General features: G+C 34.0%; 1 protein-coding gene across 2 annotated transcripts; it reads left to right on the forward strand.

The window, feature by feature from the left end:
* Positions 1-3,972: 3,972 nt before the first annotated feature.
* LOC120329206 (ELAV-like protein 1) lies at positions 3,973-14,541 on the forward strand. Of its 2 annotated transcripts, XM_039395744.2 has the most exons (9): positions 3,973-4,133; positions 6,501-6,695; positions 6,912-7,201; positions 7,386-7,539; positions 7,795-8,038; positions 8,815-9,297; positions 9,720-9,903; positions 10,742-10,867; positions 11,570-14,541. In XM_039395744.2, exons 2-9 carry the CDS (start codon positions 6,509-6,511, stop codon positions 11,612-11,614), a joined length of 1,713 nt encoding a protein of 570 aa, XP_039251678.1. In that variant the 5' UTR covers positions 3,973-4,133; positions 6,501-6,508; the 3' UTR covers positions 11,615-14,541. The 2 variants fall into 2 exon arrangements, with proteins under 2 accessions (XP_039251678.1, XP_039251680.1); XM_039395746.2 differs by lacking the exon at positions 8,815-9,297 and having other exon boundaries at positions 3,976-4,133.
* The last annotated feature ends 205 nt before the right edge of the window (positions 14,542-14,746 follow it).

Below are 14,746 nucleotides of genomic sequence, written 5' to 3' on the forward strand. Positions count from 1 at the left end.
AACCGGGGATAGGTCAGGGTTAGAAATATCATAAAGCTGTCTTTTCTTCTACTTCTCTATCCCATGTTATAGATATTTCAGGAATGGCCAACACGTCTCGAGTCGTCGATCGCGTCTGATGTTGAGTGAATTTAATAACATACCGCAAAAAATTGCCTTGAACCCGTTTCATGCAGCGCCGGTTGTGTAGGGTGACCATATTTCCAAATCCTGAAACGAGGACACATCGTTTGGTAGAACCATATTATTCCACCTCTGCCTGAGATATATAAATTATATATCTACTAAATTCTCTAGGATTAAACTTAGAAGCGAAAATAGACGATGTGACGACAATGCAATAATGCATTCTTGTCTTGTCAACGAGCAACTGTAGCCGCAAGTAATGCACTCCGCTTCGCTATCAGTTCGATCTTTTCTAAATCTAAAGCATGGATACTTGACGTAAAACATACTGGTGTAAACTATTTATGATATGACGTAAAAGATAATTGCAAAACAACACGATTTTTACGTGATAAAGTATGCATTTAACCGAGAGCAGTGGTTCTTAACTATTGCAGGTCTGCCAAACCCCGAACGCTATTGTGCAAGCTCCCTTTTAACCCCATTCCACGGTTGAAATTAGAAGCGCAATTAGAACTTCACAATAGGGAAGGAAATTTTGTGAAGGGTTAAAGAAAATGAACATTGTGATGTAACTAGGGTTGGATTATCCGGATAGCGGTTAACCGGATAACCGGTTAACCAAGAGGTATTTTGCTATCTGATATCCGGATATTATTGTAACGGTTAACCGGATACTAGAGCAGTATTAATAATGCATATGCGCATTAGTGATTTTTATATTTTTTGTTGAGTGGCCACCAACGACTAACATACCGGCCACTGACATCTCTCAGAGAATATAATAATCACTTATATCCACACTACTCGGCCTATATTTTAGTCATCCGTGTAATGCTGGAGTGAATTTGACTAAAGTATTACATCACAAAACACGCAGAAAAATGTGATTATTGCATATTTGCGTTATAGAAGAGCCCGACTTACCTTAAAGTAAAAGCATTTCTACTCTAGATATGAAAATAAATGGTAAGCTGCACGAACAAATCCAATTTCTTATTTTAGCGATCTTGAAAATTCATCAAATTTGAGCTGTTATTGCAATTCCAATGAGTATAATTTATTTAGTACAATAAATGCAGATATAAATTAGCTTATAGCGTAAATATAAACTGCTTATAGTTATATATCAACATTTTCGAGAGAAAAGTCGGGTTCAGTCTCGTCGGTATATAACGCCGATAATTGTTTTATTTCGCCCGGAACTGAAATGGCCGCAGTATGTTATCTATCGTCGTATCTATCTATCGTTAAGAGAGTAGATCTGAAACACACATTTTTGACTGAAAATAAGGAAGTGAATGCTAACGAAAATACCACGACTCTTGTTTTATGAGCCAGTGATAGATAAAACAAGACTCTATTTTAGGCGCTGTTGAATCGCCAAAATTTCGTAATAATTGTATTTAATGAATTTACAACAAGGGTAACTTTTCACGGGATGTAACTTCTTTTCAAATTAAAACTGCCATAATGCCGATGTTAATTCCCCAAATAATCACGCGACGCGGAAGAAAACGATCGGCGATGATAACAAAATTAGCCTGTAAAATTTGACCGCCTTTATTAGTGACGTTTTCGAAAATTTCAAAAAGAGGAGGAAAAGGCTGTTATTACATTTATGGTTTTTATGGAACTTTCACAAACAAATTTGTTTGAAAATGGTCTATAATATTTCAGCAAAGTTTAATTTGACAGACTCTGTATCGTGTCATGTTTTTCGTTTACTCATTTAGGGTGGTAAGTAAAGTTGTTCAAAAACTGGCGCAGCATTGTTTTGGCTCTGTTAATTTAGTTTAAAAGGTATTCGAATGGAAATAGATTTGAAGTTGTGGCCTAATTAGTACAAACGTGAGAATATTTACAGTGACATGTTAAATAAGTGAAGTTTTCAAATTAGAAGAAATTTCTGACCACTTCGGTTTTTTCATATTCATCAATTTGCTTTGTTATTAAAAATTTTGTTCAAATTACTTATATTTTCCTATACACTTCACGGAATTTGTCCCCCCTATATTCTATTTTTTTTGAATAATTCTCTCCCCGAAATAAAATGTTCGAAATGCACGATTTTTTGTGTTCATGATTTCATTTATATGTATGCTCTTATGGTATATATTAACAAAGTTTATTTCGTCGTGCAAGAAATCACAAAATATTATAGAACACAAAATACTATACATGACAATTTTAAATTTCATTGCAATTGATAGGAAGGTGCGGATGATCAGAAACGATCATTGTGAGTCTGCGACACTAAAATTTAGTACGAGTCAAAATTTAAAGAAAAGAGGCTCTGGACACAAAAAGAAACTTTTAAAAAAATTAACAATAAAGTAGAAATAATATAAATATTATTTACATATTATTTGAATAGTAGAAAATAACTTAGCAGTCGGGGGAAAAACAATTAGGACACAATATTTCCAAAAAATGTTTCATTTTATTATTCCGCTGTACATCGGTACGATTACTGAGCTTAAATTATTATTTATTGACACATGCAATATTAAAATGCACAATCATTCTTATTCAAGAAAAATAATACATATGTGAGTATTTACAACAGAATTGTGTGGTGGGTCCTTGGTCAATTCACCGCGAAAAAACCTGCGAAATCGGTTCTCTAAAATCAGCAGTAACTATCCAGTTAATCGGATATTTAAAATACGCAATACCCGGATATATCCGTTATCCGGATAGTGAAAATTATAGGTATCCGAACTAACCCTAGATGTAACCTTATAAACCAATATGTAGCGTGGAAATAGTCATTGTTGTGTCACTTATTTCCTACATTCAACCTGTTCGTAAAACTGAGCTACAATTTATTATAAGAATAAAAATGAGGCGCACGCACTAACTTAAAACCCCAAGGTTTGTCATAACAACCCAAAGTATTTTCAACCTATTTTGTATTCGGGGTTTATTAAAGTATTTATCAACCTATATCGTCACGCTAATAACCGAGTTGCGTAAGTCATTTTTGGCGGTTTTGAGTTTTTCATAAAACAGGTATTTATGTAATGCTACGCACGTACACGTGTCCAACAAGGAAAACGATACTCGGGGAAACATCCATAGATGTGAAATCCTATTATATATATATGAATTATTCCTACCATATCTCTTTCATGTTAAATTACTTCCAATACGTTAGCTTGTTTTAATGATAAGGAATAAACATTTTTTCCACCAGTTTTTGATTTTAATTATTGCGGATACATCGTTCGCGTGGTGATATTGTCTTAGCATAGACTGGGATCTACATGAATCAAATTCTTGGAGTTTTCTGAATCACATGCAAATAGTATGGAAGGTTAGAAAGGGTGATTTCAGGAAGGGTCGTTTTCTGTTTTTATTTATTTCATGTGTATCATTTTCTATCTTGGTTCTTGCATGACGGAAACAAATAACTGGAATGTATTACTGATGCAATCGTAAATACAACAGCTAGTTCAATTGGATTTTTGTAATGAAAAATGATCACATTCCTTTTTGATATTTTAAATTAAGTTAGTTGCATAATTTATTTTGAAGAACAAATTTGTGGAGAAAACCTTTTCTAGTGAATGGATACTTCGAGATCTTAACTATGATCTTTCATGCATATCATTATGCACGCATGCATTTTGAATAAATATTCATCCGCAGTATTTTTAAACTTACCAATAAAATATATCATCACATGTTTTACGCAATATCGATTTCATTATAATTGTTGAGTCACATAAGCAGTAAATTTCATGATATCATTGAAATAAATAATATCAATTGAAGGCATGATATATTTGTGCATATACACTGGAAGCAGTTCCATTTCCTGCATAAAATAACGATGCATGCCTGCCATTCCGTCGCTGGACTAGTTTTGTGGGCGTTTCTGGGGCAGTTTGTTTTTTCGGAGCCTTCTTGTTTCAAGTTTGTCGGTGTTATTTGAATTTTGTTCGCAGTGGATGACGATCGCGCGTACGGACTGGATGCATCTTTTTGTGTTTAAATATTTGGTGAGTTTAATTTATCTTTTAAACTTCAATTTAGCATTTTTTTTGCAGTCTGAAACCAAAGAGTTTCCTGCGCTTGTACCGGTACCGTACCAGTATCATCACATCTCCTTATCGTACAGCTGTGCGGCATGGATTTTGACATTCAGACATTTGTGAGTTTACATATTTACTGTGGCAGTATGGTACTGTCGTATGTTTTACTCATTCAATGGTCAGCTCGTGCAGTTATCATGTTATAGGCCTAATACGAATACCGACCCCGAGTCACTTCCGATCGGAAGTGATTATTCCCACATTTTACCAGTAATCCGTCCTCCGCATAACCACTCCATTGTCTGATTGCTGGATTGTGCAGTTGTGCCTAGCCTTGTCATGTTGATTATGGCTGTTTGAGAGATTGAATTAATCCCATCAATTTGTTACTGCAGTGTTGTGTTAATAATATACCGGTACTGATATAATGCTACTTTCCTAATCTGCTACGATAATGCAGTAAGGCTGCAATGATTTAAATTCAGAAATTGGGGTTGTTGACTGATTACAGGATTATGGGTTTATGCCAAGTTCTTCATTTGGTATTATTATTTGCAGTAATCTGGTAATGTATTATCGTCTTACTTTCAGACTTTATATAGTTCTATAGTCCTGTAGTCCAGATTGGTAAGAATTGAACCAGATCCTCAATTTACTGAACTTGAGATTTAAAGCAGTACCGTACTCCAGTACTGCAGTAAGTTAGTTTCTTGGCTGAATTTGAAGTCATAGACTTTTCTAAACTTATCAGATAAGTTTGCGCTTGACCCAAGGCTCATGGACAGTCTGCTTCATAGGTATAGCCTATATTACAGTATTAGGTAAATACATAACTGTCAATGATAAGGGAAAGAGCGAAAAGACAGCGTCAGAGCTCCGGCGAGAAACTCCCGATTGCTTGACAGAGAGTTGTAATCAAAGTTGGTTTGAAAAATAGTTACGTTTCTACTTTTTCTTAATTTGGCTTATTGATCATTACTTGCATTGCAAGACAGTGTATTCTAGCGCACACTGTATGTACACTAGACGAACTAGACGCTATACATAATAGCAAAGGTGGTTGGATGCGTTATCACATTTTAATTGAGGTTATGTTGGTCAACTTTTGCTATTTTCTCATCGAAGACTCAAATCAACATGAATTCACTTTGGAGTTTTTCTAAATGAGATCCTAACATGTAATGTAAATGTGATCATTGCAGCATTGGGGCTTTCTAAAATATGATAGATCGGGATACAATATGTAGTTGTGCTATTCTGGGAATTAAATCCATATATCCGCTGTTAACTGTTCCATCAGGAATAATGATGAGTGTCGTAAATTTGTAATAGAACCATATGCTAGGTATCTGAACTCTTTTTATATTATCGATATTTGGCAAATATTGCTTGCTGTATTTATACCAGTTACTAAGATACCCGGTCATTTTTCTGACGGGCTGTATTAGTTTAAAATTAATGGTGCAATACAGTATTCAGTGTTTATTCATGAGAAATTTTTTTGATATAATGAATTTACTTACCATACTTACTAATTTACTGAATCTCTGCTATAATTCTCAAATATACTGAAATGTTTGATTTATTGGCATGTCTTTTATTAGGATACAGACAGTACAAAATTATACTTATAACTGTGAGCACTTATAATTTTAGCTTATACAAGCTGTATTAGGTCATTATTTGCATTAGCACAAATGCCTAGATTTACCAAGGTTGCGTCTGTTTAATTCAATCTGTGAACAAGTCAAATTTCCCTTCAAGATCCCTTCAGTATGATTCTCATCTCAATCAGTTTAATAATGTTGATAAATATTGCAAAACTTGTTTTAGTGTGCTAGTCACCATTAGGAAAATTCTTTATGATTTATTATGCTAACAGAAGAATCAGGCTTCAAAGTTTAGGTAGCTGTTGACAATTGTATATATTAAATATAGATTTTTTTTAAAAATATATTTGTACTTGGGGATTAAATGAGTGTTAATGTTCTAATTTAAATTTTTATAAAGATAGTCTTGAAATTACAAAGTTGGTACAGCTTTCTAATTTTTTCATTCAGAATTATCAATATTAATTTGTATAACGAACAGATTGCAGTTTTTTTTTGGTGAAATAATAGGCCAACCCTGGGGTCATTTTTCATATCTAATAATGCTTAAATATTTCATCACTCAGTGTTTATGAATATGGCTTATGTAGGCTATATACAAGGCTGTCCCAAGTCAGTCTTTTTATTTGATGTTTTACATTAACATCATTTGTGAGCGTTTGGTTCTGACAATGAATTTTTTTGGTAATATATCTTTTTACCCCTAATGAATTGATCATTACAGATTTCAACATGAACAACATAACTTTAATTAATGGACCGAATCCTCTTGTTGATTCGTTAACCATGAATGCTCAGCATGCCACTCATCAGGTTGCAGCCCATGTTTTTTCCCAATCTCAACAACAGCCCCATCAATGCTCTTCTCCTGCTGTCATCTCAAATTCTAGTCCGGGAACGCCAGCTTCTTACTCATCAGGTATTTAATACAAATGCCAGTTTAAAATGCCAGTTTTAGAACTGTGCGCTGGTGACTTATTTCATAAATTTTGTAATTTAATTAAAGCATAAGGCTTTGCTTAAATCCATATTTGCTTCATATATATGTGCATAACTCATCAGAATATTCATTTGTTAAATTTAATCTCAAAAGTTTATTGTATGAATGAACATGATTGTTTATATTTGTTTTCAGTTATGTCAAGTTCTAATATGGTCAATGTCGGCGGAAGCTTGAGTTCTACACCAACTGATGACGAGTCCAAAACTAATCTTATCATAAACTATCTGCCCCAAACAATGACCCAGGAAGATTTGCGTAATTTGTTTTCTTCGATTGGAGAATTGGAATCATGCAAACTAATTCGAGATAAACTGACAGGATCAAGTTTAGGATACGGCTTTGTAAATTTTGTTAAAGCAGCTGATGCTGACAAAGCTATAACATCTTTGAATGGACTAAGAATGCAGCAAAAAACTATCAAGGTAAACATTTTATACTTGTTGCTGTGTAATTTGCTATCAATAATGTGATGGATATATATATATATATGCCATATATAAATATACAAGAATCTTGAATTTCTTTTCTGTTTCACTGGTGCTTTATATAGCATGGAATAATGTAGAGATCATATTTATAATATGCTTGAATATGTCCTATATTTAGGTTTCATTTGCTCGTCCTAGTACTCCATTGATCAAAGATGCTAATCTATATGTTAGTGGTTTACCAAAGTCCATGACTCAAGAAGATCTACAGCGTATATTCAGTCCATATGGTAGAATCATAACATCAAGAATTTTGGTAGATTTTTGCACAGGTTAGTCATATTGATACGCGTAAGTTTTAAATAAACAAAGAGGTCAAATACCAACATGAAAAAAAAAGTATTCTATTCGTCGAATATTGATGCGTTCTTTTTTATGTAATTTTTTTCTGTGCATTTACATTTTCAAAAATCGACTTTCATCTATCTAGTATAGAAATTTTGATTTAAAATGTTTTCAATACTATAAGTGCATGCCTCTGCTTTTACGCTTCTCATGCATTATTGATAGGCTTTTGTTTAATGCAGGTATGTCTCGAGGCGTGGGCTTTGTACGATTCGATAAACGTCCTGAAGCAGAAATAGCGATCAATGCTCTAAATGGGACTGTTCCCCATGGAGCAAAAGACCCAATCACTGTGAAATTCGCAAACAACCCTTCACAGAAAAATCAACAGGTTTTCCAAACACTGTATGCAGCCGCTGCTTCTCCCACGAGACGACTGGCTGCAACAACACCTGGTCCACTATATCACCAGGCTCGCAATTTCAGGTAAATATCCTATTCATTAAATTTCCGGATGTTGAAAAAACTTCGTACTAATTAGCCTTGTTTGTGCTTGTAAAATGAATATCATAATTCTAGAGTAAAATGGGTGGTGTCTATTAATCAATACTTCTAACCAGATTAGTCTTTGCTTTTCTAAACTATTTGTGGAACATGCCATAGTGACATGCTCTATCAATGGCCTCACTTCATCTAGATATGTACAATTCTTTTCATTTAAATTTTTGCCTTTTCCATAACATCAATTTTGCCACTGCAATTTGTAGTATTTTATATAATCTCAATGCTAGTTTTAGGTTTTGCACTCGTGATGTATTGTTCAAATGGTAGTTTATAAGATTTTGACTTATATGGGATCGTATGGTGTTTGTGATTTTAGATCTGGGGTGAACGATCTTCTCTCTAATGTGAATGTGGGCCTGGGGGTTAAGAGGTAATGCGGGTATCGTAAAAAAGTGCGTAAATCATCATGTAGTGCCATTGTGTATGATCTGTTTGTAAAGTGTTGTGTGCTTCCATATATGTCGTGAGTAATGTTAAAGTCAAAGAGCAAGTTCCCAATATTCATTTGTTTTTTAGTTTTCAACCTTATTTATTCACAGTTCACTAGTTCTCCTGCACATTCATTTTGGGCACTATTTATTAATCTGTTTGGAAATATCATTTTGAAAGTTTCAGTTTGAATTTTTACATATTACAATGCACTACTGGTAATGATTTGGTAGGATTTATTTCAATATTGGATATGTTTGTTAAAATAGAGCGAGTCCGTATCCAGAAGTAAGGCCAGGCACAGTGATTGCAGCTGGTTCAACTGCAGCTTTACAACCTCTGACTTTGGCGCCATCAGCAGAGCTAGCGTTTCCACCGGGTACAACTTTCTCGACATTACAACCAGCCTATGCACAGACAGCCTTGCCCGAACAGTATGCTTTACAAAATTTCACTGGATTACAGACTATACCTGGAACCACCCACCTTGCACTGCCTTCCACAGGCTTGACTTTGCAAGGCTTGTCACTCCCCACTATACAACCTGCCCCATTAGCCACTGCACCTGAAATTGCTCCAGCCACCCTCCCGGTTTCTGCACTAACACCTGCTGTTCCCGTATCACGGCAAACAGCCTCCACTTCAATTGGTGTATTGACAGCTCCCATCACTGCCGCTACCACTGCGTCACCAACCGATCCCTCAACTTCGACAACGGCGGTTTCAGGGACAACTGCCAATGGCAGCCAATGGTTAGTTTAACAAGACTTTTCAGTTATTAAGGAATTATCTTTTTTACTTTTTTTCTTCCAAAATACTTATTAATAATGAAAGGTAAAGCCATACTTTTGTTTATTATAAGCATGCAACTGGATTGTATATCTGCAATCTGGAGACGAAGCTTTAAAATGAGTGAGAGTATAGTTAATTTCAGATTGGTGTTAATTGACTTATTTTCATATTGCATGATTTTATTCGTTAGCATGGTGCTTGTGCAATTGTGTTTCATGGGTTTTGTGCATATTTCTCTGCTTTTCTTATAAATTAGCATGCCTTATCATAGTTGTTATTTTTCTATAGTTTTCTCATTTTTTAACACATGTTATTTTAATTTGTAATTTTTTGTTATATTTTTGCCAATTTCTTTGTGTAACTCAACACACTGTCATGATAGGTATTCAACTATTTCTCCTGACTTATTAACGATGGGCATGAACAATGCTTCTTCTTCGAATGTTCTTGGACAAGGAACTGCTGCTTTCGGTTGTTGCATATTTGTTTACAATCTTGCTCCCGATACGGAAGAAAATTTACTTTGGCAGTTGTTTGGACCATTTGGAGCTGTAACCAGTGTGAAGGTTTGTAACAAATATAAATAAATATTGGTCAATATTAGGAAAAAAAATAGGGATAGAGATTTAAAAAGGATACTGGGGTATTATTAATGTTTCCCGAGCATCGATTTCCTTGGTTTATTCCTGTAACCATATCCAATCAACAATGAGTCAACGAGTCAACAATGACTTAACAATTGCAATTTCACTACCACACAGACAGATATTCAATCGCGGTTGTGAACATTGCCTCGTTTTCGTAGATTTGAGTGTTGTCAGTTTTCATTTGTTTCCAAAATGTAGTTATAAATTGAAAAACTTGTCATTATGTCTTCATTATGCTTTACTTAGTCGCAGTTATCAAAATTAGTCTCATCAATGCTGTGATAGACCAGCCTAAAATAACATATCGGTACCAACCTGTAAGCGGCACTTGGTCGAATTATTCGAAAGTTTCAAACTTCTAAACCAGTTTATAAGCGGCAACACTCTGCTCTGGGGTCAAGGGTCTTGTAAAAGTTCATTGTGTACTGAACTGCAAGTCCTTTCTCCTTGTTTACTACCTACCTTGCATCCGTATGTGTCAGTTGCCGCAAGGATGTTTGAACGAGATGGTATTATACAGATAAATAGGAACAGCAAAATCTCCTTGCATGATTCCACGATCGTGCCTTATTTTAGCTAATATCCTCGAGACTGCGGCAATAATAAAACAATTTTAGTTATCAATTTTGAGAAGCTACCAAGTTGAACAAGACTTGAGGCCATACTTATGTGTTCTATATTAATGCAACCAGTTTACTATGTAATGTGTATATATAATCGGTGACTATTTGCCAAAACAGATTGTGTTTTTAATTAGGTAATTCGAGACTTTCAGACTCAAAAATGTAAAGGTTATGGATTTGTTACTATGACAAATTATGATGAAGCATTGATGGCTGTATGTACATTAAATGGATATAAACTTGGGGATAGAGTATTACAGGTGAGTTGTTTTGTACTGAGGTTGTCACACTTCTCATTTAACTTAGTTGAATGCATCTCTTTTTGTCTTGTGTGAAATTTTAGCAAGTTTGGGGGTATCTGAAAAAGATGGTGATACATCTTGCATTGCAATATTTCCATAAAATTTGATAATCCACATTTTTAACTTACCGTAATAAAAAGAGGAGGCCTATTTTACGTTTTCTTTAGCAACTCTCATTTACTTCCTTCTATGGCTAACTTTTTTACCTTAGTTGTTTTTGAGAGCCAATACATATCTGCCCAGCTGAACTAAAGATTTTATTTAATCAGTCCTTGTTATATGCTTCCACAAATGTTTTCGAATATCACAAACTGGGTCATATTTGAGAAGAAGAAAAATGAGAAAATGCTTAAGAGTTGTTCTCTGATTTGTTCCACCTATCAGGTTTTCAGATTTCACTGCACTTAAGATTTTTAGTATAATTAGTTCAAATCGTTAAAAAGTTTATTGGTCTGCAATTTAAGTAACAGGTTTGATGTTGAAGCTGCCACACCAGATGATATTCCAACATGATATGGCTTTTGTGTGCTACTGCATTTAGTGTTTCTTTAAATTAGAGCAATCATAATTGTCTTATATTAGTATTCCAGGATTTTAAATAAACACTCAATATAGTCAAGATTTTTACAAATGATTTAAATAAATAAATTAATTTTCTAGGTATCTTTCAAGACTAATCGACCAAATGTAAAATTTACACATTGAGAGTAAGTAAATGGAAAGTCAAACATGAAGCGCTGATGATATATTTCTTTCAAGTTCCAATTTTGTTTCTTTAATAACCCGTACATAATGTAAAGTAAATGTTGCGAAATGCATTAGTATTTATGTAGGTATCATATTCCCAAAGGCTTTGTGTCGTTATATTTCTGTTAGGCCTTTTATTACGGTAAATATTGCATCATTTGGGTTAACATATTTTGAAAAATGGTGGGTTATTTTGCTGTGGTGGGTGTTTATTTTTACCAAAGTACTGTCCATAATTAAAGAAAAAATGGTGTAAAGGTTATTGCTAAAGCCCTGTTACAATTTCAAAATTACCTGCTTACAATAAACTTGTTAGCAAGTCTTTATGAAAACCCTGTATATCCATTTTTATTTCATTTAAAATGTGCGTCCCTCTTGTTTTTGGAAAAATTAGAAAATTTAAAAAAGGTTTTATGGAGTCTAAATTAAATCATTTCAAATACTAATATAGTAAATAAATAAAATATGTCCATGTTCAAGTACAGACCACCAGGTTACAATTCTTTGGCGGTTTCCTTTGGTGGTGGGTGTGTGTTGAAAATAGTCTAATTTTTTTGTGTAATGATTCAATCAGTTACGAGCTTTGTTTCCTAGCGCACTAGAAACCTGGTAAATCAAACTAAGGAAAGCCATTCAATGAAATATTGTTGCGTAAAGATCTACTCAAGATATTTATATTTTGGGTACTCAAGAATTTCTTAGTAAGAACAGATCTGTTGGGCAGCAATATTGTTATGTATGGCAAAAGACCATTTGCAAATATTTTAGTCCCCAAGTTCACAAATAACTTATATCAATATTTCGTTAGCTATTGTATTGTTCTCTGTCAGTCTATGATTCTGATATTAATGTATTCTTTTCTGATGAAGCAAATATTTATGTTTGGATATATTGTGCATGATTTTGTTTTATGTGAAGCAGATTTATTGGGATATTGAATACCAACTGTCTCATTGTGCGACAGACTGCCAAATTTTTTGTGACGTCACACTCAATAATTGATTTCTTATTAATTATTAAAGACACATGAATGTGGGTTTCTGCTTTTTAGCTCAATTTTTACGTCCGAAACTTCTTAGCCAAGATTCACTTTCGTATCCTTTTACTAGACCTTGGTCCTAAATTGTATCCAGCCAAGCATAAGTCGTTGAAGGATAGCCTTTCAAAGGTGTGCTTCAACTATGCCTGTAAACTGGCAATTTGTGTGGCCTTGGCATTGGTAGATTTTAAAAGGAGATTTGCGTATTCTACAACTGCATTTCAAACATTTCCTACACCATTTTACTAGACTTACAGTTTTAATTATTTTGCATTATTGATTCTATCGCTCATGAAGAGATTAAACGTAGTCCATGGTAGGTATGCCTACAGAAATTATAATTACATTGCTACAAGCATTCTTTTTGTTGTATGTATGTTCTATTGTATAAATTTTAGTTTATTTACTATTCATTGTGTTTCGCTTCTTTTTGTCTTTAGTTTTGTTCTATGTGACGGATGTTTGTACATGCATTAATCGAATTCAGGTCATTTAATCAGTGTCAGATAACTACTTCATTCTCCATCTAAAACCATTTTTCATTTGTGAACATGTAAGCAGATGTAATTATTTGTAGTGTGTTACTAAATCACACCTACGCACTGTGGATATTTCCTCTTGTATACACAAACTCTTTTCCTGCCTAGCATATGCCATGACATGATATTTACAACAGCAATAGATATTAGATACACACTACGCAATATTACCAATTCCAAATCTTAGTGCAATATGACTGCAGTCTTACATACCCAATACTCCAATCTTGCCACTTTTTTGTTATGGGACTTGCAATTATTTATTTCATCTTTTTTTTTTCTGATTTCGGTTTTGGCATATCTCGGTCACATTCTGTGGCTTATTGATGATACACAATTTTTTGATGGCCCACAGATTGGCCATGTCTCAGTGTTACGATCCTTCATTGTGTCTCATGCATGTACAAGTGTGAGTGACATACACAATTATCTAAAATGAATACTAAATGCCTTTGCATATTCGTTACTCAACACGCTCCTCTTATATAAAAATGTTATTTCCTGTTTGTCTTCAAACTTTTCGATGCTGCAAACGATTGATTAATATGTTCCTTTATTACTGTGATGAAATTTTCAGGGATTAGGCGTTGCTGTGTCCATCAATTGAGACTAAGCTTTTATTGTAATTTGAGTGAACTCTGATAATCTTGTCCATGAATTTAGTTTAGTTTGTTTGGAATTCAATTTGATTTACGAACTCATGGTGTATGTTGGATTTTACATAGTGAAATTGGCATCCATGATTTCAGGGTTTATGAGATAATAAGACTGTTATTTTATCAACATGGAATTATATTATTCAATGATATACCCTTGTTTACATGTTTAATATTTTTTTCCCCATTATGTGATAAACTCTATAAAATACCAAGACTTGGGATACTATCGAACCCCAAACATTGCATTGAAGACAGCAACACCTATGCCTTGAAATTAAAAATACTGCCTACAAATGCCATTGTGACCAAATTACTTCAATATTCAGTTATGGATGCCTGATTTTTTGTTTTAAATTTTTGTTTCTCTTCAAGTCCTCGATATTAGACTGTGCTAGGAAAGACTGCTTGTTTATACTTCCGAATATTGCATTATTATCATCTAGCCTTATTTACTTTGAACTTACTGCCGGCGATCTTTTTGATTTCTTCATCAAAGCGTCAAAACGTTCCAATATCTGTTATTTTCTATTAATATTATTGTTATTTTCTTGTTTTGTCGTTATACCCATTTCTTTATTCTCGTTTGCTACGACCTGTGTTAATCATTATTAAACGGTTTCTTTGTACCCAGAGTCAATCACAACCGGGCTCTTGTGTTGTTTATGTTCTTTTTTGAGTTGAAGATTTGCCAGGCAGGTTTCAGTTGAGATTTTGATCATTCGGTTCAGTCCACCGTCCTTTGAATTTCTTTTTTACCTTTTTCGCATATATGCAGCTTTAGAATTCTCTTCACATTTTTATTTTTCATTATTTCCGTTTTTCATCAAATTGGGTTCAAGGTGCGCTTCTATTC

This window comes from Styela clava, chromosome 2 (genome assembly GCF_964204865.1).
Source record: "Styela clava chromosome 2, kaStyClav1.hap1.2, whole genome shotgun sequence".
In the NCBI taxonomy this organism is placed as follows: Eukaryota; Metazoa; Chordata; class Ascidiacea; order Stolidobranchia; family Styelidae; genus Styela; species Styela clava.